General features: G+C 42.6%; 2 protein-coding genes across 4 annotated transcripts in view; both read right to left on the bottom strand.

The window, feature by feature from the left end:
- Positions 1–14,788, bottom strand: part of lrrc75a (leucine rich repeat containing 75A) — a 52,570-nt gene extending 37,782 nt beyond the window's left edge. The window contains exons 1-3 of one of the 2 annotated variants that reach the window (XM_047594938.1): positions 14,103–14,788; positions 13,589–13,985; positions 3,574–3,702 (exon numbers count right to left, since the gene is read on the bottom strand). In XM_047594938.1, coding sequence (XP_047450894.1) covers positions 3,574–3,702; positions 13,589–13,837 — 378 coding nt within the window. In that variant the 5' untranslated portion in view covers positions 13,838–13,985; positions 14,103–14,788. Of the gene's footprint in view, positions 1–3,573; positions 3,703–13,588 lie in introns of both variants that reach the window. The other variant, XM_047594937.1, reaches the window with a different exon arrangement.
- Positions 14,789–15,588: 800 nt separating this feature from the next.
- poldip2 (polymerase (DNA-directed), delta interacting protein 2) lies at positions 15,589–26,173 on the bottom strand. Of its 2 annotated transcripts, none has more exons than XM_047594363.1 (11): positions 25,918–26,173; positions 21,661–21,742; positions 21,304–21,401; positions 21,112–21,211; positions 19,989–20,064; positions 19,758–19,865; positions 19,242–19,378; positions 19,046–19,072; positions 18,822–18,947; positions 17,973–18,052; positions 15,589–17,782 (listed from the first exon to the last, which is right to left on the bottom strand). In XM_047594363.1, the coding sequence occupies exons 1-11, from the start codon at positions 26,112–26,114 to the stop codon at positions 17,668–17,670; spliced, it is 1,146 nt and encodes a 381-aa protein (XP_047450319.1). In that variant the 5' UTR covers positions 26,115–26,173; the 3' UTR covers positions 15,589–17,667. The 2 variants fall into 2 exon arrangements, with proteins under 2 accessions (XP_047450319.1, XP_047450320.1); XM_047594364.1 differs by having other exon boundaries at positions 21,661–21,736; positions 25,918–26,172.
- Positions 26,174–26,647: the final 474 nt, after the last annotated feature.

Here is a 26,647-nt window from a genome sequence, read left to right as displayed (position 1 = left end):
ACTCGGAAAAATTGTGCTAGTTGCTGAAAGATGTTACACACAAAGCATCGTGTGGACAAATGTGGGTTTAAGCAAATATTTTTTTTGTCTGTTCCGTGCTTCATTTTGTGACCAATTAATACAAAACTTCAGGTCATTCAAAAGGGTTCCCATACCTGCACCTCTATTAATATTGTACGAAACTAACATGTGCATCAAAGACATTATATTGTTGCTGCTTTTCATCTGAGAAGTTACACGTAATAATAACACAACACCTTAATGTATCGGCTTCTCTATATTGACCTTTGCTTAAAAGTCAGTTTGGTTCTCACTGGATTTGAAGGATGGGATGCAGTGTGATTGATCTCACACCGTCGAACCAATCGATACCACTCTGGCAGTCAATGAGAAGAACTTATTCTGGACCGACTGTGAAATATTTATGCGCAAGACTTGCTATATTATTTATAGTGGCAGCATTATACAGAGTGTGTTTTATGCATGCTGCATATATAAAGCTTTGACTTATATTATGAAATATTCCTCTTTTCTATGCCCTATTCATTAACTCAAGAGATCCATAAACATACCTTAGAGAGGGAGAACAGTATGACATAATCAACAATTACTTTTATTTATGCATTAACCACAGCTACCTCAATCTTTTAATCTGTCCTTTAGCTAAACAGGCTCCCGGCCCCTTTGTTTATTCATGGAAATGTGTCATTAATCCTGCGCGGTATTATGGTTCGTATTAATCAGCCAGGCTGAGGAGGGTGCACAGCGTTACTTGTTGGCTGGAACCTTTAAATGGACACGGGCAACAAAAGCGAGATCCAGCTCTGACGGTGCCAATGGCAACACAACACATATTCTGCACAAAAACACACACAGTGGCAGGTGGAAGCGAAGCATACAGTGCAGAAAAAAAAAAAAAAAGTGCAGCACTCAGCGCGTGTCGCGTCAGAGAAAACAAAATCCTTCAAACCTGTCCCCTGCGCGTAAATGCAGGGTTATCGGCCGGCTGGGGGCACAGTAGCTTACGTGCGTTGGGGGTGGAAAGGGGTTTCTGGGAATACTCTTTGTGCTTTTATGGCACTGCTTGATGGAAATTTCCTCTGTGGAGGGAAGCTGTGAAACGGTTCTTGCGTGCGCAGCTTTGCAGTTGTCAGGGCTCCAGCGGCGAATAATATGCTCGCAGGGATGGACAGGGGAACAGAACCACTAATTTGAAGTGGCAACCTTGATGATTTTCATCTGAACAGTCAGCATCAGTGACTATCAGCTGAATGAGGTAACTCAGTGGTAACTGGGCTTATGGAGCGCAGATAAAAGTGTGGACAAAAGTATAATTAGAGGAATATTTGCGTTCTTCATACGGACTGTGTGTATGACAATACATTACTGGAAACCGAAAAGTACAAAAGACTTACACTACATTTAGGACTTTGCATAAGATAAGAGTGGAAGTACTTCTCAGTCAAATCTGTACTTAATATGACAGATTAAATGTCTGTGATAAACATTGCACCTGATAAACCAGGTAATGTTGTTCCATTATATGCATCCACAAACCGTACTGTAAATATTTCAAAAGTTAAAGCTGAACTAGGCAATATTTTTCCATTAACAATTGGGGAAAAAAAGAGTCTTGCTCACACTGACAAACACCCTGTGAAATATTTAAATTTTAAATCAAACTTACTCTCTCAGCGTGGCCAGAAACATGACCCAAAAGGAGATTAAAAGTAATTCTGTACACTTCTGTCATAAAAATGGTGAAAAATAAACTAGACTGACTTAAGACAGCGCGGTCCGTATTTTCAACATGAATTACACTGCTCCACAATGCAACAAGAAATGGGAAGACAGTTTGTCAAGGATTCGGCTTGACGCCATCTCATCATGACGACACTGCAAATATTTCACAGTTATGCAAATTATAGGGAAGGAGGGAGGGAAACAACACCATGTCCTCATTCTCTACTTCCTCTCTCTTGTTGCCTTTTCTCACATCACAACCCCCCCTCTGGTGTTTTCTTTCTTTCCAGCTCCGCTCTGCTCGACATCTGTCTGTTCACCTATTATGAGGTGTACACTAAACACAACACAATGACGAGTGCGGTACATTCAGAGCACCTGAGTATTGGCAGCTAAAACTGGTGCCGTTTTGTATTGTGATGATAATATGTACCAGTTTCTTTTAAATTTTAATCCACTGTAAAACTTTTGGTGTCCAGGATTTCTTTTTTTTACCTGGGAACGTCGTGATATTTAAAAATTACCCCGCTACAATTTACTGTGCATGGTTATAACATCTCTGCTTCTTTCTGCTTCACTCAACTACATGCCAGAGTTAATATTATACATTTTATACCTCTACACTTTTTGAAAACTTTAGTTACTTTGCACATTTGGATTAATGATAATAATAATAAAAATAACATGATGTGACGAGACTGTATTGATCCTGGTGAAAACTTAAATCAGGCCCAGCTTTACTGATGTGATGAACAAATTAATACTCGATTTAATAAAAATCCAACTAATCAATATATGCTGCCGCGCATGTCATAAATCTTAACACCATCATCCGCGGTTTTGTTCGTCTGATGGTTTTGAGCTCTAAATGGGTCAAGGACATCTTGACTTTGCCCCCTAACACCTGTCCAGTCTATAGCACAGACTAAACAATTCTTACATGAAAGGAGGCGGAGAAAAGGGTCCCCAAGTGAACTAGTCCTTTGTCAGTATGACTTTAGTCAACACAACTCAATATATTTCAGTCCAGTGTATGTTTAGAGTCTAATTTTCATGTTTTTTTGAGTTGTTCCTACGCCATTTGTATGTGTGTGTCTGTCATGGTGCTGGGGTGTAGTGTCATTTCTCTGGGGTGGGGGTGTCTGGTCTGGTGTCGGTGGGTGCTACATGTCTAAGTAACATCCACATGAATGCCAGGTCCAAAAGTTTCCCACCAGAACATTGAATCGTCTCAACACTGTTATTTCCTTCACTTGTCAGTGGTTTTAATATTGTGGCTGATTTGTACATTTTCCAGTATTAAAGCAGGGAAACCGTGTATTTTTTCAGTATTTTTTTTTCATCCTATCATTAAAGTGTTCATCACACATCCGCTTTGGGGCAACAGCGCTTCAACAGAACGCAGCACCCCGAGATGATCCATCAGGCCTTGTAATTCCTATCTTCATCTCCATCGCTCCTCCTCCTTTCCTGCATTATTCATCCAGCATGGCTGCAGTCACGCTTTCTTTCTCTCTCTCTCTCTCTCCCTCTCTCCCTCTCTCCCTCAATGACATACTGGACCACATGAATGAACAAACACGAGTTCCCTCAAGGACACACACAGCTAGAAAACCACTTAGAGCACTTCCGTAACCTAATAGTGTCAGACAAAATGAGTCAGGAGATCATCTGATAGCAGCGACGCAATGAATCAGCCTGTGAGTGTGAGCGTGCGCCGTAATCTGAATTTTTAGATTCTTCACGTGAAGCTATTTTTTTTTTTTTTAATGAGCGCGTGTATGTGTGTGTGTGTGTATGTGTGTGTGTGTGTGTGTGTGTGTGTCCTACCGTCTTGGGGCAGTGGACATATCTTGCCAGGCTGATAATCAGGTCGTGTGTGATGGGATCAACCAGGTTTCTGAAGCTGGCGTAGCGGTACAGCACGTCATCCAGGGATGTTGACTCCATGCCCAGGTCCTAAACACATTAAGCATACCATCAATCATGCAGTAGTATGTACATACAGTGTGGCGCTTATACAGGCAACACTAATGTTTATATAACGCATTTCATACACATGGGAGAATTCAACGGACTCACGACAATTACCGTGATGAGCAAACATAAAAGCGAAAAATCCATTCATGCACATCTCTCGCGCTGTAAGTGCAAGCTAGCGTCCGAAAGGGTTTTACATTTTCCACGCTGCTTTGTCAACTCGCTGACCCCCTAAAGCATTAAATTAAAGCCTGTCGCACTGCTTCCCTCTGTCTGCCTGCTGGTGAGGGAAAAGGAAAAAAAGAAAATTGTCACATCCAGAGCCCCATCAAAGTTGACGAAGCACAAACCTGTTGGGGGAGACTTCACGCATGAGCAGCGGCCTTGTTGGATCTTCAGAAGCCAACACATGAACGACAACTCCACATGAGAGTACACGGGAGAGGATTAGACAAGCAGCCAAAAGCACTCTGATGAATGTAAGAAGGCTGCTTTGCTTCACTGTACTGCTGAGTTTGTATACACTGTAGTACAACGCATCAATATGATTGGGCACCATTTATTTGAGCTCGTCTACTTCATCATTTTTTCTCCACCACGCTCCCCATCATGGACGTAGAATAATATTTTTTCAATATGCTGTAATTTTTTTCAGTCCTTAGATCTTAGGTCTGGCAGTGGGACAAAAAAAAGTAAAGTTGGCTCCGGGTGTGGGAGTAAAAGGTCACAGACTCCCTTGGTAGCATGAATGTGCTCATTTCGTGGCAATCTGCCAATTAGATTATAAGAAGTCCTGACATTTTGTCCTAGCTCATGCAGTGTGCAAAATGGAGAGGGTTAATCAGTCGCTAGGCATGAATGTGACCTGGGCAATGAGCCCAAAAGATATAGACATCTCCAAAATACTAAATTTATTTACTGCTTGATGATGGAAAGGTTAGAGTAACCAAAATAATCGGTATTCATCATCAGGGGACCATGAGCAAACCCTGGGCCTTAGACCTTGTGACCGGCTTGAGGGTGTTTTTCTTTTTACTAGCATATTCATTTTTAGCTATACTGATGGCAGCTCTTAATGTATTTCAATGCATTGGGCAGAGTTCAGTACAAATATGGATGGCTTACAGACATATTTTAGCTGGGTAACACGCCATTTAGGTTGCATTATGAGGCGTATTTCAACAAACACAGAGAAAAAAAAAGTAGCTATGGATACAATTTGATAGTCTCACAAATTCAAATGACAAGACTGACCATGCAGCTGTTGCTCTTCTGTCCAACACCCCACCACACAGAGTCCACCCAACAACTAAATTAGTCCGGCTGATCTTTGCTGGAACATAATCACTTCACAATGTAGTGGATCCAAACCAGCATTACGCCACTAAAAATTCAGCAAAATGCTAGCATGCTAGCACACTCAAACAACATTACACAAGGTGAAAACAGCATGCTAAGATCATTAATGTGAGCACGCTGATGCTATATTTTTTTCCCTCTGCACTGTACCAGTATACAGCTACTAACATAGAGACAGACTCCTAGACCCGGTATCTCAATACATCGGGGATTTGCATTTTTTCCAGTTGGGTGAGGGCAAACCTCTTAGCTTATGATCACTGCGTGGGTCAATGATAAATTCCTACTGACACAAAGGCTGTATCAATCTATACAGTTCCCTCAAAAATTTCATAGTGCAACAATAAAGGCAGCTCAGCGTTTGGAAACTGAATATACTGCGTATTTGTCAGCGAACTGTTTCAAGTGTGTACTTCATAGGGGTTTGTGAATTAGTTAATGAAGCAGTGATTTCTGTCACTGTCCTCCACACACACACACTCAGACACATACAGTACACACCCTTTGCCACTGGATGTTACCTCAACAATATGCGATGGCTTTGCTGCACCGTTATTTTTGCCGCATCTGCTCGTGTGCATGAAAGACTTTCTGCAGAGATTTATTTTTACTTGTGATTGGGTTTGTTTTGCAGACAATATATTGCCAGTTGAGTAGCAACAGGACCGACCATGTTCAGATAGGGAGAGAGAGAGAAGGGCTTGGTTTCTAACAGAAAGCTATGACTCACTGAGGTTTCCATGCTGCCTATTGTTCTGCGTGGGAGGGGCAGCAAATAATGACGGCAGCTTTGACTGAATGACATAGGCACACATATTAATCAGCTGCAATATTGCCAGATGAGAGTGACATTTATAGCAACACAGCAGGTGAGAGATACCAGTTATTATTTCATCAACAGGTGCATGTTTTGATACGAGCTGCCGGTGGCCAGGATACACACACTCACACGCTTTCCAACTGAGGTCACACAATCAGCCGTCACAAATTATATCTGCCCGCGTGTTCATGAGTGAGGCCCACTGACGCTACAACACCCTTTCAGGGGACAATTCAGTCAATTGACCGGTTTGGTTTTTCAGTCTTTTAACAACGTTTGGATTGTGGATTATGAATGAATGCTGACTACCTCCATGCTCTGCAGTGTGTGTAGGTGTGACTTGTTGAGGTATTCAGTCATCAGACACCACATAGCATGAGCCCAATCAAACATTGAGCATCACTCAACTGTCATAGCCCTGTGAAAGACCGATGACATGTCCAGGGTGTAGCCTGCCTCTCACCCAATGGTCAAGGACCCCAAACTGATAGAGAGATTAAGTAGGGACCCCCTACCTACTATACAGTATGTGTTCTGTATTAATCCAGGCTTTTTATATTTATATATAATAATTTTTATATTTTTGCATTCAATGTTAAGGCAACCAAATATTATTTTTTATTTCAAACATGTGCAACAGCAGGGTGGCCGTGCAACTGCCATAAACATGAACGTACCTGTACATATTATGCACTGTTAGCTTCACTTCTGCTAAAGTTGCAACATGTGTCTGGGATTTCACCTGGAGGCTGTTTTTAAATAAATTTGTTGAAAAATTGTGAGTAAAAATAAAAAATATATATATACATATATAGAGATAAAAGTCTAATCAAACAGAGATTTTAGGACCCTTGGGTGAAGACACATTTTGAGAAAAACACTTACTGGTACATTTAAATGAGAAACTCAATGACTACAACAAGTGGCCGGACACAAGAGTGGTTGTTGAGCGCAATAAAAGGGGTATTTCTCTAGATGGTTTAATCTGCACATGGAATAAAAGAGTAAAAGTCTAAAGTTGTCGTCCTTGGTCATCCAGGTCATTGTATATCCAAGAAGTGAAGCTGAAACAAGAGCAACACGACTTAAATGGGAACACGTGTGGATGGTGCCCATCATAAACTCACCCGGCCGGGGGTCTGGCATCATGTTAAAAAATAGGCAGCTAAAGTATTATTCATCGGGGAAAGAAAACAGGATCCTCCATCTACAGGGAAATAACTGTTTTTTACAGACACTCGTCATGTCACTCTCCATCCGTCTCTTAGAGCTGAAGAAGCTACTTGAATGAAACATCTTCAAGAGACTCTGAGTCCTGTTGCTGTTTCACTTTGGTATTTGGATAATTTGAACGTTTGTTCTTGATTTATGTCATGTGATGTAACACCAACCTTTGACCGCCAGATTATAATAATAGGTTCACAGCTTCCAGGAAGACGTTTGTACCGGACGTAATGAAATGGCGTCCTCTGAAGCTTCTGACAGATGATGCTTAAAGACTGAGACGGATGCGAGGCACGTGTTTTGTGACGTCACAGCAACATTTGACCACATCACAGTTCACCCTTCAGTTCAAGTGTGCCAAATACTTCAAGAAATTCTCTCAAGGCATTCACCGGAACCGGCTGGGTGGAACAATGAATAGGCACAAAAGAAACATTGGGAAATGTTTTTAATTAATTCTCTTGCCGTAAAAAAATGTAATTGGTACAAAAGGAACAGGAGATCATTTCCCTGTGAGCGTCCGAGTCAGAGGTGAGCACAATGTGTCTTCTTCTTCTTGCTGCAATAGGGATTTGAGGCACGATGCAAACAGATCAACTCTGAATGGAAATGAATCTCCTAGCTCACTCTAATCTGAACCCAAACACGGTAAGGTTTATGAAACTTTCAATTAACATATGCAAAACGGAGTACTGACATTGTGTGGGTGTGTCTATGGCGAGAAGGTTGGCAACGCTGTTGTTTTTATAAACTGAAATAATTCGACCCAACAGAAAACAAAAGATGGCTCTTTTTTAAAGGGTCTGAACAAATTCACCTTCCAGAAGTGACGTGCATTATTAACAGAGGCCACTCATGAAACGAACACGACGGTGACAATATAAAAATACACAGTTTACTTCCTTGAGTCCTGGGGGGATTGTGTGCGTGTGCGGATGCACACAAACACTCAACAGCAATTTATGCTACCTGGAAAACAATGTGGGCTTTTCTTTCATTAGAAAGCATCCCCCGAGCTAATTAGAGCCGGTCAGCATCAAAGCTGTGGTCTGAACTCAGCTCAACGTGAACAAAGACGGAGCTGGAGACAGACATGGCAAACAAAACATCTCAAGTGTGGACCCTTTGGTAAATAAAAGGAAATAAGGGCAGGAGGACCCATTTATTAAGTCGATATTGACTTAAACCACGCTTGACCAACCTCTGATGCAGCCTCTTTGATCATACAATTAAGCAGCAATAACATTTTTTTATTTAATTATTTTTTTTATGAGGAGAGAATTTGCTGTAGGTTGTTAAATTTAAAGATAAGCTTTATTTTCTCTCATAATTTTCAGTTTCAATTAATAGCCCCACACCGCCACATAGGAGCTGCCAATTCTTCTGACTGATTAGACGTCTTCCCAGGATGAAGCAGGGTGGGTGAACGCTGGGGCCGATCATGGTTGAACGAGGACAGCTGCATACATAGGGCAATAATCAATATGTGTTCTTGTCTGCTCTTGTGGACTTGAAACATCATCAGCCGCTGTCCAAATACTGTTCCAGTTCAAAGTGTGCATCTGACCGAGTACAGTCCAAATACCCGGATGTGTTCTCGGCCTGCCTGTTACATGGACTATGCATCAGGGGATAAACTGAGAGGACTAGATATCCCAGAATACATTTCACTGTTCCAAGAGCAAACAGTGCATAATCCACGAGCGACCCCACATCTTATATTTATGTTTATTAAAGGCACAAAAGCTATTTAGCTCAGCCAAAGAGGTGGCGATCTCAGTTCTATCAGGAAAAGAGAGAAGCATTTTGAATTTTCACTTTCAAAAGCTTATTTCCGGGGAGAGTGAATAGGATTTTTCAACGTCAACCATCGAGAGTCAACCGGTCATACTCTATGTTATTTTTACTAGTCCTACTTCCTTTCTCTCTACCCAAAATGTTGTATCTAGTTCACAGTTAGGTCTCCAACTGACTTTTGCAGCTTTTTAACCCTGCTTCATTTCTAAGCACCAAATTAACAAAAAGTTACATTGTGCGATTTTCATATACATCCCAAACAGGATGCAGCCTAACACAGATACATAAAAATGGTTTAGGAACAACTCAGGTGTTAGGTGTTGACCTGGTCTCCAAATTGACTAGATCCCAAACTGATCATGTATCTGTGGGATGATTCACAGAGACCTCAACCCACAGGACCCAAAAGACCCCCACTAGCAACATCCTGGTGCAAGTCTTTCAGTGGCAGTTGAAGGACTTGGCCATTTTACAACATCGTCGCCCGTAGTGTGAAGAAGTATAAAAATGTCCCTTGAAAAACTTAATATAGCTGGTGATGATGGCAGGCAGCACTCACACCACAAATATGAACCAGTCAATCAAACAGCACCACATGGAGACGTCGTTCTTTAAGTTCCAAAAAAAAGAACAAGAAGGAGGAGCATTTAACACTAAAATGTCTAAAGCTGTTGTCTTTATAGGGACGGGGCATCGATAACCGGTTCTTTTAGCCTTCACGCTTGTCGATTTCTCTTATCAATACTTTTCGTGCCAAATTTTAACATCCCAGTCCAGGTGGTGGTGGTAATGCACCTTAAAGTTGTTTGCCACCCGCCATAAAATGAAAGAAGAAGTACATTGAAGCCTACAGTCAATTTCCAAGGCACGTCTTTCACATTACATGACACTCACATGATGACAACAAGGAAGACGCGATGGCGGAGAGACTGAAACAGTCCAAAGTGTGGCTTCCCTTCTCCAGAATGGACTGTAATAGAACAACGTCCAACTTACGCAGCACTGTAATTTCAAGCAAGGGCAGGAACACCACCAACATGCTGAAGTATTTGATGACGACGCATGGCATTAAATACAGAGTGTCATGTGTTCGACAATCTCTGGTCAACGAGTACAGCTACCGCTAAGTCTCAGCAGAGCAGCGCTAGTGAGGATCCAGTGACCAATTTCCTATTTGTTTCCTTACACAAGCTTTTATCTCTTGTTTAGTAACTCAATAAAATCGCTGTTGTTTACAGGATCGAATGACAGAATTGATAATGACATCAGTATCAATAAAACCTTATCGATGGCCATCCTTAATCCTCTATCAGCACAATAAGAAACTTGATAGGTTAAAACTACAAGACACAGCTGATAAATCAATTCTGGAGAAGGACAATGACTCTTTCACAGGCTATATGCTGGAGGTAAAATGTAAAATGTGAAAATCTTTCCAAAATGAACCGAAACAAAATTAGTATAAAACGAATATCGTCAGCATCTTAAGAGATCAGCTGCTTTGCTCTTACATTGATATTATCAGAGGCAACCACAACACAGCAGCCTCTCACTATTTGATAAAACCCTGGTCACATATCAGAGGACGAGTCATAAATCACAAGCAGCTGACTGGAGATCCCGGAGGAAACCACACCAGGATAAATTTGGAGCTGCTGGAGGTTTCCTCTGACACTGGTTATGGTTAAAGCATCGAGTCAACCCAAGGGGAAGCGGTGAAGGGATGATAGCATTAGTTTCCAGTTAATTGACGGGCGGAGATTGAGAAGGTGCCCTCCCCATTAGCTCTTAACAGAGATCCTGCTTAATGAATCAATGTCTATTTAATCCGCACTCTCCGGCCATCGCCATGGTATCCAGGAAACGCGGAAGAGAACCTGGTAACCAGCGACGAGCGACTTTCCCGTCTTGCACAAACACGCCCTCTCTTCCATTTCTCTCCTTCATGTTATTTTCTCCTCTTCCTCCTCCAAATGCTTAATGTCTCTGTAATCACTCACCACCACTTCTCTTCGTCCATATCAGTGTCTGCTGCACTCGTGCTGTTTTCTCTCTCTCTCTCCCTGTCCTCTTTATCTGCAGTAATTGTCTTAATCAAATTCATTGTGTGTCTGTCCACCGCGTACTCATCAACTAGAGAACGAACACTCCAGAATATCAAACCAAAAGTTATTATTTCGCCTCATGACCCGCCATGAAGACTTGTTATTATCCACGCTGTGCAAATGTAAATTTGCATTAACACCAAATTTGCAAATGTTTTAGTCCCTCTCAGTTCTCCTCCCAATTTTCTATGGCCTCCACATCGGTGACATCCTGGGAATTCAACCTTGAATGTGCCAGTCTCTCCCCATGTTGTTAACTTTGACCCAGTTGTTGAGTGCATGGACGTTTTTATCTCATCTTCTTCTACCGCTTAATCCTCACTAGGGTCGTGGGGGTTGCTGGAGCCTATCCCAGCTGTCATGGGGTAAGAGGCGGGAGTGAACCCTGGACAGGTCGCCAGTCTATCACAGAGTACTGGGAGACTTGGAGGTGTCAGTGCTAACCACCAAGTCACTGTGCCGCCCCTGGTGGATGTTTTCTTTCCTCTAATCCTTAATGTGGTGAACAACAGCAAAGAAAAATCCTCCACAGGTCGCAGTTAGCTTGACCCATCGCCCGCTGGATGAGAGCTGAGCCATCTCTTTTTTACTTGATGATATTACGGTGCAGTAGCGGTCGTTGGCATAACGCCATCAGTCTGATCAGAATAATGGATGCCCTGACATCCAGGAAGTTTGTAAATGTTGTCCAAGTTTCTTAATGACAAGACAAAAAACGATATAGATTATAGTTTACCACAAACCTCCCAGTAGCTGTACTGTATCTGGAGCCTAATAGAGGTCCTATGGAGGGCCACATTAACAGCGTAAAGATGAATTTGTTAAACCGATGACTGTATTTCTGGCACTACACGACTTTGATCACCGACACAAACCACTAACTATGAGTCCTTAGTTAACTAGACCTGGGCCTTCTCAGTCCAGATACCACGGCACATACAAAGGGACCAGGCTGGACTGGATCTCCAGTTTCTAAGTTGTTGGAGAAAATTTTGCAAAATTAAAGGCTGCGAGACAGAAGTCAAGCTGTACTTCTTCTGCTATTGAACGTAACATTTTGTGGCTTTCTACGTCTTGTATTACTGAAGTCAAGATGTAGTGCTGCCGATCGTTCTTGAGGTTTTTGTTCTGATTCAGTATCAGTTCGGATGACGTATCAATTTTCGAACAATTTCACTCAAAACTAATGTTTCCATTGCTTCCACAGACTCGAGATATTTTCACGATATTTTACCCCATGTCTCACATCTTTCATATGTCTTTGCTTTGGTGAAGCTCTTCTCTGTCTTCATACTTTTTGAATCTAACCAGCTTTCAGGCCTGGCCATGCCCTCGGGGTCGTAGCCACTGTCATGGTTGGGGGGCAAGGCTTTGAGCTGCTCTCAGAAGAGGCTACCGCTGAAATAAAGGCGCTTTTTGGGAACTTTTTAAAGTTACGTTCAGGGAGATGGTTTTAAGCCAGAAAACAGTCCCTCTTTGGTACTTTTCAGCGTTCATGTGTCAACTTGAGACGATAGTAGAATTACTCTATGTTTAGATAGTGCTAGGCTAGCTTTAGTCTTGGCCTTTTTTAGCCTCTGTGTCTTTTGCCCTGGCGAACAGACCGGCTGCTTAGTAGCGAGGACCTTAACTGCCCTGCTGCGTTGTTTTTCCTCCACTTTCAGTCTGGAAAGTGTGATTCTCCTCCTCTGGGCTACCATAGCTTAATCAAGCAACAACAGAGACGGTAATCCCCTAATGATGTGTGTGGACAGGTCGGCCGTGTCTTTATTTTGCTTCACAGTTTGTCATTGATTCAGGGGTTAGGGGTTGCAAATGAATCTAATCAGTATTTAGTAACAGAAAGGAGCTAGTGGAAATCTCCAAAGGCCAAACAATAAATAAGATGTATGTATAGAAGATCCCTGTGGTTGAGTCATAGGGGGATAAACTGTGTACAGAGGCAGTGAATGGATTCTGCGCCATGCTCTCCATAGGGATGAGGGATTATAAACTGGTTTCTCTCTCCTTACTATCTTCTTCAGCGTTATCTTGTTCCCTTCTTTTCATACACATACAGAATCACTTCATTTTTTCACTCCTGCCGTCTCCGTCCTCTAATTCAAGTGGTGACATTTTCCCTCTCCTGCTCTCGTTTTTGTTTCTAACCACAGCCTGTTGTTAGGCTTGTCCTTCTGTCTGTAGCAACAGCAGCAACCAGCCAAATGTCTTGAAAGACAGACAGAGGCTATAAATCATAGCGGCCTCCACGCCACGGCCACGCACAGCTGGGCTGAGCACAAGAGGTCCGGCCAGTGTTCGGCCATTCGGGCCAGGATGAGGTCAATTCATCAGCCGGCAGTCAGTTCCTGATTCACTTCAGTCAGTTTGTCAACAGTCAGCCTGGCCTCTGTTTCAGCAACAGTGCTGACATCAGCTTAGGCACAAACAGCATGAAAGGGAAGAGAAGAGAGAAGGTGGAAAGGAACAAAAGCAAGCAGGCATCATGGGTGCTGTGACTCCTGAAGGCTTTACTCACTCTGCCGCACTCACTCACACACAACCACACTGACCCAACTACCTGTCGGAGCGTCTTCAGCATCTCCGTGGCCTCATCCTGCTTCCCCTGCTTGGCCATCAGCATCATCTCCTGGATCATGCCGATGCGGCGCTGGTAGGGCGGCGGCGTCCCGCCACGGTTCAGTCGGTCCCCCGACTTCAGCATGAGGGAAGCTAGGATGTCTCCCTTCTCTTTGGTGGGCGTTCGCTTCCAGCTGTGCTGAGGACTGGCTCCTCCAGGCTCCTGGCCTTTGGTCTGCTTGGCACCCATGGTGCTGCCTTAATGTGAACTGTGATAATAACGAGACCCGTCCCACTGAGCACTCATGCAGGGGCAGCTCTGAATGATGTTTGAGACACTTTACTTATTAAAACGTCGGCAGTTGATCGCATCTTTGGAAAGTGTGGTCAGTCTGGGTCTGAAATAAAGCCAGCCACAATCTAAACTATCATGAAATATGGTCATTATCACAGTTTCTAAAAGAGTGGGAACGTTCCCAGAGTAGAAAACAATAATGACAAATATGCACAAGGACCTGGAGTAGTTTTTTCTGCAGCCGGAAACTTCTTTTAATCCAACAGAGTGAAGCTCAAGTCGGGAACAGGTCGGAGGATGCTGCCTGAAGCATGGCCGCGCAACGCGGACACGGCTAAGCCAGGATGCAGGATAGGAACAGCGCAGAGAGGACCTTGGCCCGCCGCAGCCTCCTATCCCGAACGCAACTTCACCACGTCTCCGAAATAATTCCGCCTCGACAGCAGCGTTACCTTCTGGTTCTCCTGCTGTTGTCCTCTAAGGCTGAGCCGTGAGTCCTGGACCAGGGGAGGAGCAGGCAGCGGGTCGGAGGAGGTGCTGCATGCAGCAGGGCATGGCAATGTTTACGTCTCCAGTAGAGCACTGTCTGGTCCTCCGCTCTGCCCCGTCCTTGCACGTCCGCTGGAAGTCATGCACAACCCGCAACAACCGCGGCACACGTCCTCCTCAAAGCCCGATTCTCCATCCGCTCAGGAGCAAGAGGCGGCGGCGTAGGCGTCTCGGTCCGCGGGCTGTGCGGCGTCTGCAGCTCCGGGGGCTTGACAGGAGGGAAAGAGTGAGGAGGGTGTCCCCTTCCTGGGGCTGGATTATGTATCGCACCCTCTGTTCAACTGATTGGGGGCGCGCAGCGAGTGCACGTGAGCACAAGTCCCCCTCCCTCGGTGATGGAGAGAGAGAGGGGAGGGCTCGGAGAGCGCGAGCACTGCCAAGTTTGCCTTTTTTTTTTTTGCTACTGTGCACTTTACGCCAGAGTCCATTTAAAATGCGCAGGTTTTATGCTGTGTGGTTCACTGGTAGAGGTCTATTTATCTTGCCAAGATGCATCAAATCTAAATACTGGTCCATTTAAATCGGCATTATTAAAATAAAATCAGTCCTTTCAAGTCATTCTAATTTAGCAGATTTCAGGTAAAGTAGTTAAAACACGAGTGCTTTGCGGTGCATTAAAGAGTATGAGAAATATATATTATATAATAATTTTGAAATTACCTTATTTTGCACATTTCCCTACCGAGTTCGGTCTTTTTGCATAAAAGACAAAAGGTTAGACTTTTTATCTGTTCATTTGAAAGGCTTGGGTACAGTTTTAAAGTAGGCTACATGCTGCAGTTTTAAATGTCCATCAAGGTGACTTAAAGTCGGTTTCATAAAGGAGATATCAGAGAAACAGCTCAAATTTCTCAGCATTCAAACAGTAACAGAGCTCACATTACTGAGCTGTGTGCAGCCAGTGAGTAAAGGACTATACTGACATCTGGTGGCAATTGTCGGAAAATCACTCACGCATGTTTACGTTGTCGCGTGGTTAAACTGCTTAAATCTAGTTATCGGAATGTACGCAATAATAAATGTAGTGTGGTCCTGTATTAATCGCAGTCAGTTTAAAATAACTCATACCTAAGATACTCATTGCCTTCAACATCTGTGTGCATGTCAGCCAACTGTAGGCACACTTCATGAAAACAAACACAAGCTCACCAGAAATCTCAGGGTGTATTTTTCAAAAGGTATATTTATTCGCTTTGCTTTTAATTACATCTCTATTTACAGTAGCATTTCAACCATCTTAGTTGCTTCAAATTACTTGTCAAAAAAAAAAAAAAGTTAATATCGGGCTTATAACTTGGCTCATGAGTTTCTTTTTTTCCCCCCAAAGTCTTAACTAAAGACATTCAACACGTGTCTAAAAGATGAAGACTTCATTCTGTTTTTAGTAAAAACGACTGCAGTGAGGACAGCAGACAATTCACACACGCGTTCCTCCACTGTGCCGTCATAACACAGGCTGCCAACTGCTTGGTTTCATTTCTTTCATGTGAGCAGCTTTTGTTATTCAGAAACAGCCAAAACCTGTCTCTGGCATCCAGCAGGAGGAGGATTCACTAAGCCTCCAGACTTTTTTTTTTTTTTTTTTATAGTTCACATCAATGAATCACAGTCCTGTCAATATTAAATGTCAAAGAGAAATTAGATCTCCAAAAAAAAAAAAAAAAAATCATATATCCATACATGACAATGAATTCCTACATATTTAGTTTTGCTTTTTCATGACTTGAATGGTATAATGAGAGAAAAGCTGTCAGGTAAGGAACTACTCAAAGGATAGAAAGAAATTTACACTGAATATAAATCAGAGGACAGCCCGGTTGGCGATAGAAGAAATCAAAGAATGTGGCACAGGGATGTGAAGGACACTGATGAGGGAGATTTCTAAGAAACATGTGGACACTGAAGGAGAGCCATGGCCGACGCTGCATACTAAAAGTATCCTGCACTCAGGTCCTATCCTGTCATGAGTTCATGCCAACATCCAATCAGAATTTACAACTGGATGGCTCATCTTCTACTATAGCTCCACTTTATTTAATAGTCATTCCATGCAATTAATTGAATATAATTGTATTTAATAAATATAGGATTTTACTGTCAATGTACTGACAATCATTTGTAATCGTACCACTGCTTTAAGATGCAAGTGTTGGATTATTTCGATGTAAAAGCAGCATTTAGCCTGTTGGTGGCATCCTCATGCTGTGGGAATGCTTCTCTAGCGCAGGATATTTAGGTCTTAAAAACACATTACTAGTGTTCTGGAGGGGACATATTCAGTCCTGCAGCCTGACAGTAAAGAACAGGGATGAAATTAGAGAAAATTACAGAGTGCTGCGCTGATGTAGAAGATGTGGAAGTAACTGCTGGCAAAGACACTCAGTACTGACGTTAACGAGTGAAAGTGATCTAGCAGTATATAAAAAGTGTCTTATATAAATAATGGAGATTTGGTTTCATTTAGACATTAAAGAGATATTTTCTGATGTTTAGGATCATTCACTGTGCTTCATTGTTGTGACAAAGTAAATCACGAACGCTTACGTAATCAGCCCAGAATGCAACGCACCCTCCTTCTCTTACGTGGCTCACAGAGGTCCTACATAACTCAACTGGGATTGAGTAGTTTAATTCTTAAAATCCATGACAGGGGAAATGGATCCAAGAAAAAGTAATGAAAGTGAAATCATGAACCTAGAGGTGAACCCCAAAAAAACAGAATTAAAGAAGTTTTAAGATCTAGTTCAAGTGATGGCTTACTGGTTGACTAGAAAAGTTCAACTGAGGCTTCAGTGTGAAGCTCAGCAGGAGTCACTGCTCTTTTTGTGAACCCAGAGCGCTGCAGTAAATACTCCCTCTATAAAAAAAAAAAAGAAACAACCTGGTCAATATTTCAGCTATTGCTTGTCAGAACCAGTCAACCTCAACCCAGGTCTCTTCCACTACTTTGTGCTCGTCTCTTCAAACGCAACATGAAGACAGAGGACTGCAGATTTTCCACCCTATATGACTGAATCGATGATATACTGCTGTTGGGCACACTCTGACAGAAAAGGGGAAAGGTGGGCCGGCATGTGGATCATCTAGAAACGGCAACGTTTTTCCTTTGCTTAACCCCACGGATGCTAGTCTCTGTCTGAAGGCTGCAATGTTACAGGGAAAGGAGAAATCTAGATAAGCCAGGCACAACCAGGGGGTGACGGCGTGTCTGGGGCCTCACGGGAGGGAAGTGACGCTTAAAACGTGTAGCCAGCAGGGGGTGCTTTGTCATCTTTGTTGCTTTCCAGGGAGAAAGGAGGAATGCGAACGTCGAAGTGGGAGCCGTCGGTCCTTTCGATTCGAAACGTCCCCCTTAAAAACAAAGAACCAGACTGGGTGAGTGAACATGATATTAAAACAGCAGAACAATTAGAGCCTTGAGAACATTTGTGGATATGAAAATGACATGAGCTCCAAACCCATGAAGTCTAAAACGTAACCGTTTACATCATGTACTACATGTAAAAGTATTATATGTTGCAGACGTGTGTAACCGACTCACCACATGTGACCACTGGGAGCTTGTAGAGACACATGGCTGCTGTACTGGAAGGCTGGCTGCTCTTTGGATAAAACTGGCTCCTGTGACACACACACACAGATATTGATTCAAATTTATACAAACTGTTCTTGACAAGGACAATGAACCTAATGGCACCCGGCTCTCATTGACGTGTTCTTTGTGTCAATGATTGATGTAAAGAATATCGTTTTTAAAAAGGAGAAAAAAAAGGTAAATGCACTATTTCCTTTAATATCTACATGGAGACAAGCGGACAACCTATATGTCCTCTCTAAGTCCAGCTCCTACTACCTCTGGAGCTTCTACCTGAAACTCTAATCTGTAGTTGTCCTTGGAAACTTGGCAGGTGATTGACCATCATGTCTATCAGAGCCTCAACACACCATCAGATTAATCAACCACATCACGTGGAGCTGGACATGTAGTTGGTGTCTATGTAAGGAAAATGTGCAGACAGAAGGCTTACACCAGGGCCACTTACACAGACAGCGCTGAATGGTCGAATCATTGTTGTTCAGACACAAACAGGAAGCTTGAAGCTCAGCACACTGCCTCATGAGGTACAAATCTCTGTTTAGGTGTTTGGTTTCACTCTGGTCTTGATACTAGGATATTTTACTACCCACTTGATGCCATATTAGAGTTGTGTTAAGCTGCTACTAACACAAACCCAAATGTTTCGTGCTAATATTGGTGACCAGGTATGTTGCTTTAATTGTGAAGAAGGTATAGGGATGTATGTATGAAGTCATTCTTGTTCCGTTGTGTGACTCTTCTCCATCTCCCACAGTATGACATGATGCTGTTTATGTGTGTTTGCATGCTAACCCTGCCTACGACGCCTCGTCCTCGGACTGTCTCCAGAGTTCCCGACAGGCTAAAGATCCTCCAGTGTCTCTCTCTCAGCTGAACCACCTCGTTACCCATGTTCTCCAAGCGGATACAGTAGCGCCACTGCAGGAAGAAAACACACAAAGATGTTACACTTTGCCATGAGATGTGGTATTTTACCCACTTTACATTTTTACACAAAGAAAAAATATGCTACTCACCCAATAAACATGGGAGTTCTGGGCCTCCTGAGAAAAATAAGTTAGAGACATTAGATTTTAAAAAGACTAAACCAAGCAGTTACGTCTGGAGTCTAAACAGAGAAAGACTGAAAGCACATGTCTTCATTGTCACATCCATTCTATAATGTGGACACAGGCTGACGTGGTCAAAGAAGAAACAAAAGTGAAATCGTACCCTCATTCCCATGTAGAAGGGGATGACGGTGACCCGGATGTTCTCGGTGGTCTCCCTGTGGACATCTGACAGCTCCAACCAGGGATGGTTCTTCTCCTGCCAGGCCTTCAGGGTGTCTCTGGATGTGAACGGAGGAGCTGTGGCGTCCAAGACAAACGCAAATATTGACCAACAAACAAACAGTTTTCTTTGAACATATAAGAACCTTTGAACATTTGAACCTAAAATCCCAGAAGTGCTGTAGGCTGCCCTTACATGTGGTAAATGCAGAGAACTAAGTCTTGTCTCTGCGTATACGAATACTAACATGGTTGATTTGATCATTACATGAAGATACAGAAATTCACAAACCGTAAACATGAACTTTATGGTAGATCTACTATGTACTAAGTACTATTGTCATCAATGGAACAAAACATGTTCATTCTTAGATGATTTATTCTAAATTGGTTTTGTATAGTCAACTATAAAGGCTCGGTGTGAAGAATGACGGTGAGATGGCAGGAGGCTGTTTACATTTTGCAGGGTTGTACAAGAGGAAGCGCTCAAACAGTTCATGCTGGATGGGGACCTGCTCTGTAGAGTTATACGGCAGGATGTCTTCATGGCTCACGTAGTCCAAACCTCAAGGAAGAAACACAGACACTCAAAATAACGTACAAGCTATAGACTCGAGTGTAATGCTACTCAGAGGAATGCTTTGTTCACAGCCGTTTTGTGACGGCTGTTTCCTGTAAGGCTGCGTACCTGGGATGGCGTACAGGGCTCTGCTATCATCATGGTTGGCCAAGAACGTCACTGCCTCCGTCTGGGATCTCTGAGACTGTTGAACACATTAAAAACCAACAGTCACATGCCTGGAGACACTCATGGACAACTAATTATACCACAGTGGTGGTGCCTTTGTCACCCTGTAAAAGCTCCACTCAGTGCGCTCTGTAAAAACATTATTATACGCACTCTTAGAAACGGTCCAATATAACAGAAATAAGTCCGACAGGCCTGTTTATGTGTGTGTAGAAAACTGTGAATTCAACTGTTCAACTATGTGATTTTAGTAATGACGACATTATAATCACACTATGGACGGCTGCACATGGTTTAAGAAGAAAAACAACAAGTGCTCTGCAGATGGAGACTTACGTCAAAGAAATCAGTTACGATAAGCGAGCAGGTTCCTTGCCACTACAAAAACAGGTCTTTTGCACTTTTCCGTTGAGACATGTATAATTTCGTTGTACCGCTGCACAATGACAATAAAGCTTCCTATTCAATTTCAACTCATCTACAACACATTGTATCTGTGCAATGGCATGCATCAGCACTAGCAGATGGTTTCTGAACGTTCAAAGAACAAATTAAATGAACGATGACATGTAAGAACTGACTGCCGCAGGCCTGTAACAGTATTATGATTTTGACCAAACAGGAACAGACGTTAATTTAACAGTAGTCCTGAGTAATAGCCTGAAGGATGCATCTGGATTTGGATCTCAGAAAACCAAGGATATTTTGAAATGGTCTCAGATAGCGGCCATTCTGCTGCAGTCGGCCGCCTTTAATTTTTTGCAGAGCATTTGTTGTATCAGGTTGATACGTCTGATGATGCTGTTTGGCCTTTTCTGTAATGTTGAGCTCCCCAAAGAGAAGGAGTCTTTGTTATCTAGGGAGAATCTTCACTATGATTACGCTGCAACATTGTTCCAGCCCTAAACTAGAGTTAGAAAGAATTGACCCAGAAGAACAAAATGTGCTTAATGTAGCAAATGATAGCACAGTTTCCTTTTTGGACTTTTAGGATTCAAGTTAAAACAAAACTCAGTCACTGGTGGTCATAGTAACAAGTAACAAGTAAGTAAATCATACTTACTATGTGAGGACAGTCCCTGGTGTCGATGAGGACTTGGTAGTAGGTATGAGTCTTTCCCTTCACCTCCTTGGAGCCGTGGGCTCCTGGGGGCTCAGGTTTGCTGAAAGAAGAGACGGCACACATTCAAAACCGCCCCATAAACACAAGCAGAGGAGGACATTTTGGCAAAGTTTAGCAAAGTTTAGGGTTTACCTGTCAGACATTGGAGGGGTGATGTCTCGGTCATAGAGCCGGGCGTGCCAAGGAAACAAGACAATGCCTCTGTAGCCAAACACGCTGTGGAGAAACAGCTGAGGAGAGCACAACAACAGGGAGAACACAGATAAGTCTCCGTGAGATTAAACATGTAGGATGTTTAATACAGCATAGGTTAGATGGGATTACAGTTATTTGACGAGATCACACCAATACTAAGTTAGAGATTTGTCACAAGTTCAAAACAGTTCAGACGGTAAAAACACTCTAATCTACATCAACAGTCAAACGTGTAGGTTTAAAACTGATCTAGAGATTCACCGTGTGTGTTTTGGTATGAGTGTGAAGTCTTACCTGTCCTGTTTCATATTTGCCGTGCTGCTTCACTGCCTCAAACACTCCCACAGTCTCCAAAATCTTCCCTTCGGGCCTGTTCCTGCCAAATACAGGCAACCCAATTACACACTGGAGACCGTTTGTGGGTCTGTTTACCAAATACAGAACATGAGGACTGACATCAAAACATCATCGTAAATGGACCAACACAAGCACAGCAACAGGAAATCCCACAGTAGTAAAGGCAAGAGGCTTCAGGAGTTTCCCTCCGACATATATTCACATTCAGCTTTGACGCTGCCAACTTTCAGCTTCTCCTTCTCCTCAGTCCTAATCTCAACCACAACTTGGACATGACCTCTACTTGTCAGATGTCAATAAACAGAAATACCGCTGGACCTAATCTCCCATGTCCTCCACTTCAGCCACGCAGCAAAACACACACACACACACACACACACACACACACAACAACAGCTGGTCACTTCAAATAAATAACATGCATACTTCTGGGCTCCCTGCAAAGCTAATCTTCACAACAGAGATGATGAGCAGGGATTAATGAGGTGGATATATGGACGGGGGGAGGGAGGATAATATTACATAGAAGGTTGATTTCAGGTTATTATTTATATGCACAAGAATAATCACAATGTAACCTGATTATACTATGAGAAATATGATTATAAAACAGCAGATTTACGTCCAGAACAAATACCTCTAGTTAAGGTCAGGAACATTTTATACTCAAATGCACTCAGAGCTGTAAGTCAGATGTTACCTGCAGGTAGGTGACTGTGTGAGCCTCCTGCTCGTACAGAAATATTACCACTACACTTAATACATTAAGCCACAGTAGGCACACAACTATTAACAATTTATGTGCAAGGTTTTTACTCAAGTAAATGTCTTGTTGATAAAAAAAAAAAAAATCAGAGTAGAAAAAAGGCCTCAGGATTTGACTACTCATCTTCTTCTCCACTGCATTTATTGGAGCATTTTCAGGGTTTGTTGAAGTGTTCTCACCACCACCAACAGGGACGTGTGGTTGAACCTTTCTGTCTACTGAGTGTGGGATCAAACATCACAAACACACACCATGACCATTCATGGAAGCTTTTAATGAAGACCACTATAGGAGGATGAATATTCTTCATAACAACGAACCATCAATGAATTTTAGACTCGACAATCCCACACGCTGAATTTAAGGCCAAGTATCTGCATTGTTCATTACTAACAACACTAACCAAACTCATGAGAGACTGATGTCATTTAAATTGCTCCTAGACAGAAATGCTTTGTCCCCTCCACAAAGTCCATCATTATGTACGTACTCGACACCAAGTGGTTTTCGTTTGTGTATGAATTGCTTCCCTAGCCTGGCATAGCCAGGCTCAGTGCTAATAGGTCTGGTAACGCATTAGTGGGATTTCATTACAGGCGTGTTTTAACAAATACAAGGGAAAAAAACACTTCCCCACACAACTGCATTATCCTACATCCAATCAGAACCATTTTGTTGTAAATAAATTCAAAGTTATGGCAATAGCATGCGAGACTACTCTTCTGTCCATCACTGCATAAACCCGCCCAAACTATTTGACTGGCCCGTCAGATCTTTGGTGGAGCACAACCAGTTCCCAGCTGAGCGACAACAGACCAATATTCAACCTCAAAAATGTTATGGGCGGGCGAGGCGGGTTATTTTCCAGGAGATTTGCTTCCCAGCTCTAATAGAAAACACTTTATAGATGTCAATAAATTACATTAAACTGAATTAATGTACCAATGATCTCACACACCAGGGCGACACGGCCTTAGACGCTCTGTTCAGTTTCTACCTCTGCAACAATCTGAGAAATGTCAATACACCGGCCAGAGATGATCACTGATCTAAATTTAGCCAACCCACAGCAAACTCTGGAACCTGCCTTAGCCAACAGCTACCCCTGGTCAACAACTCATCTTGCCAGTAAAGCAACTATCCATTTCACTCCTCTCCTCTGGGAGTGAAGGCAGCTTGCTATACCTCTGTGTGGGCAACGAGTCGCAGTGAAGCTGGCAAGAAAAGCAGCAAGGCAGGAGAAATAGGATTACGCAATTAAACGGTTACATAATGTAAACTTGTGAGATCCAAAATGGCACAGAATCACTGCTACTGTAAATCAACTAGTGTGGGTGCAGTCACCCGCCCGTACTTTAAATGTGCGCGCTCTTTCTCTCCATCAGCACCGACCTCTGGTTGCTCTGATAAACTCTGCTACAGAAACACTAGTTTACTTCTACACTGGATCACTTCCCGTTTATTCCCAAGCAAGTCACCGCCTGCTGTGGGTGTGAATAGCAAGAAAAAACCAAGCACAACAAAAAAAATATATTTTTTTTTTTGAAAATCTAGAAAATGTACCTCTTTAGAGAAGAGTCAGTGATAAGATGATGACATAAAACCACTATGTTTTAGACAGACTGCACTTTCCACTTGTAATTATATTCAGATTTAAATTAAAATATGCCATCACATCAGAAGTTATTATTAACAAAAACATTTGCATGTAAGTGGAGCATGTATGGCCATTAGATCAACCTATTCTTTCTTCAGGGTAATTTGACACCATTTCCAAACTAACCTGGTGTAGAAAGGAGTTTGCTAACACGTTATTTATATTATGGGACGTGTTTTGACAAACACAGCAAGAAATAATAACCTGTGAATGCAAATCAATAGCCCTACCAGGTATACGAACTTAAGACTTGTGTACTTTTTACTTAGGACTTGACAAACTGAGGACAACACGGGACCGTCATGTGGAACTGAAACAGCAGCACGTCTGGGTGACTGTCACCTCCTGATGCATCCTCAATAAAACAGGCGGCGTGAGAACACAGACCGGTATTTGGATTGTGCTTCGAGTAGGAACAGTACTTGGGCATTGTTTTGATAAACACCCAAATTAAACTCCATTGTGCGCAAATGATTTGTAGGACGACAAACATGTTGTGGGATGGGGAATTTCATCTGGCTTCCAAATCACAAGCAGTAATTTCACCAAGCAGAGCGCAATTTGTGTGCCTCCTGGCATTTGAACGCATCACACAGAGAGACGAAAAATCAACTTCTATGATCTGAAAGTTAAAATTAGTGGTTCTGTCAATAGTGTTAAATGGGTAGAGACCAACAGAACCACTTCAGTTCCCCCTCAGAGGAGACGGCCTGAAATAGCCGTTTGCAACATTACTTGATTGTAGGATCTGTGCGATGAAAACCCTGGACTTGCCCAACATTTCAAACACTGAATTAACCAAAAATAGACTTTCCAATTTTATCTTCCCCTGAATATGCAGAGCGAAACGTGATTTCACAACAGAAGCCACTTCAAGTGGATTTATGCACAAAACAGCGATTTAAGCTTCCACAGGCTTTTCTGAGGGCTGTGTAGATGAACACTTTAGTCTAAACCTTTTTGTAGGCAACACGCTGTGTGGAGATACTGAGAGGCAGCAGGTGGGTTTAATTGATGTTAATGGGTTGATACTAAAAGCTTAAGCCAATAACTAGACAGCACCTAATCACATGTAAGGACAGAGGACAGCGGTGCTGAATAGAACACAGTTCCTGGTGATATTTAATTGTAACAAACATATAGTCAGTTTTTTTTTTTTTTTTTTTATACTAACAATTTCTATAAATACTAGTGTGACAGACATGTTATGTATGTGAAGATGGGCTACAACTTATGTGCAGGTAATATGTGCATGAAACGTTAATAAATGAATATCAATCACCACGTTAAATACAGACATCTGGTGTTGCACAATGGATAAAGGATTTTCCTTATGCAACCCATTTATGTACCGGTTACACCATTACAACATGTGTGTAAAAATAGATAAGACAATGATAGTGTGTTTGTGTCCCCAATGTTGAACGTGTCCGTTCCTTAAAGAATAATAATAAACTGTCTGATCTAACACGTACCAGTTTTATTCAGCAGGCTAACACTCAGCCCAGATACTGACAGTAGTTGCTCAACCCATGCTGGCTAGCTAATGCACAGCAGAGGACGACTCCACTTTTCTTGTCTCTAGTGAGTGTCAGCTCACATTTACAAACAAAGCTCGCAACGAATGCATCATTTCGAGACAACCGTCTAGGCAGCAACAGCGTGCCGTGTGTCTGTAGCTCGTTTAGCCTTCTTACATAGCTCCGACTACTCCGTCAAAGTCTTTAGCATGTTAGCTTTGCCAGGGGAGGACACTGGCTGCGTCTCTCACCGTGACGACATGAACCTCCTCTGCTGAAAGCCGCCGGTCACTCCGCAGGCCCGGCATGGCGGCCGCGGTCTGTACGCCTCGAAGCTGCTGCTGCTGCTGCTGCTGGTGTCAGCGACACTCAGTAGTCTGTGTGTGTGTTTCTTGTTGTATTTACTGACACTGCTCAGCAAGCCTCGACGTAACGCACAAGCCGCCATCTTTCCTGTCCTTCTGGGCTCGCGTGTGTTCTTACACGCGCATGTACAGCTGGGTAGTTGTCACGTTCATGGACCGGCTGTAGGGTAGTAACAAAGAGAACGCAATGTTTAATTAAATGTAGATATCCTTTTGACCTCCACTACTTCTAGGATACTCCTCGCTTCAAGCAGTTGACAGACTCGTGCGCGTTTATTTAAATCCTACAAATATTTAACGTTTTATGACGTTGTTCTTTTACGGTACGGACAATTTCTCAACACACACTTCGAGACAGATGTCTGTTGAAAAAAATGAAGGGAAAATAAGTCCCCCGAAAGTATTTTTTTTAATATTAAAGATTTATTTCTCAATAAAATGCTTAATTGCACGGCAGGCTTTTGTAATCCTTATATAATACTTATATTAAATGTGTATACCCCGTTATACCCTGTATATATCTGCCCTTGCCCTTTACTTTTCGAAAACGGTCCTATTTTCACACTTTTATTTTTACACTCATTTAACTTATGTGTTTTTTTGTGAGCAAGTAACT

This window comes from Mugil cephalus, chromosome 9 (assembly GCF_022458985.1).
Source record: "Mugil cephalus isolate CIBA_MC_2020 chromosome 9, CIBA_Mcephalus_1.1, whole genome shotgun sequence".
In the NCBI taxonomy this organism is placed as follows: domain Eukaryota; kingdom Metazoa; phylum Chordata; class Actinopteri; order Mugiliformes; family Mugilidae; genus Mugil; species Mugil cephalus.
This window is presented reverse-complemented; position numbering and strand designations above follow the sequence as displayed.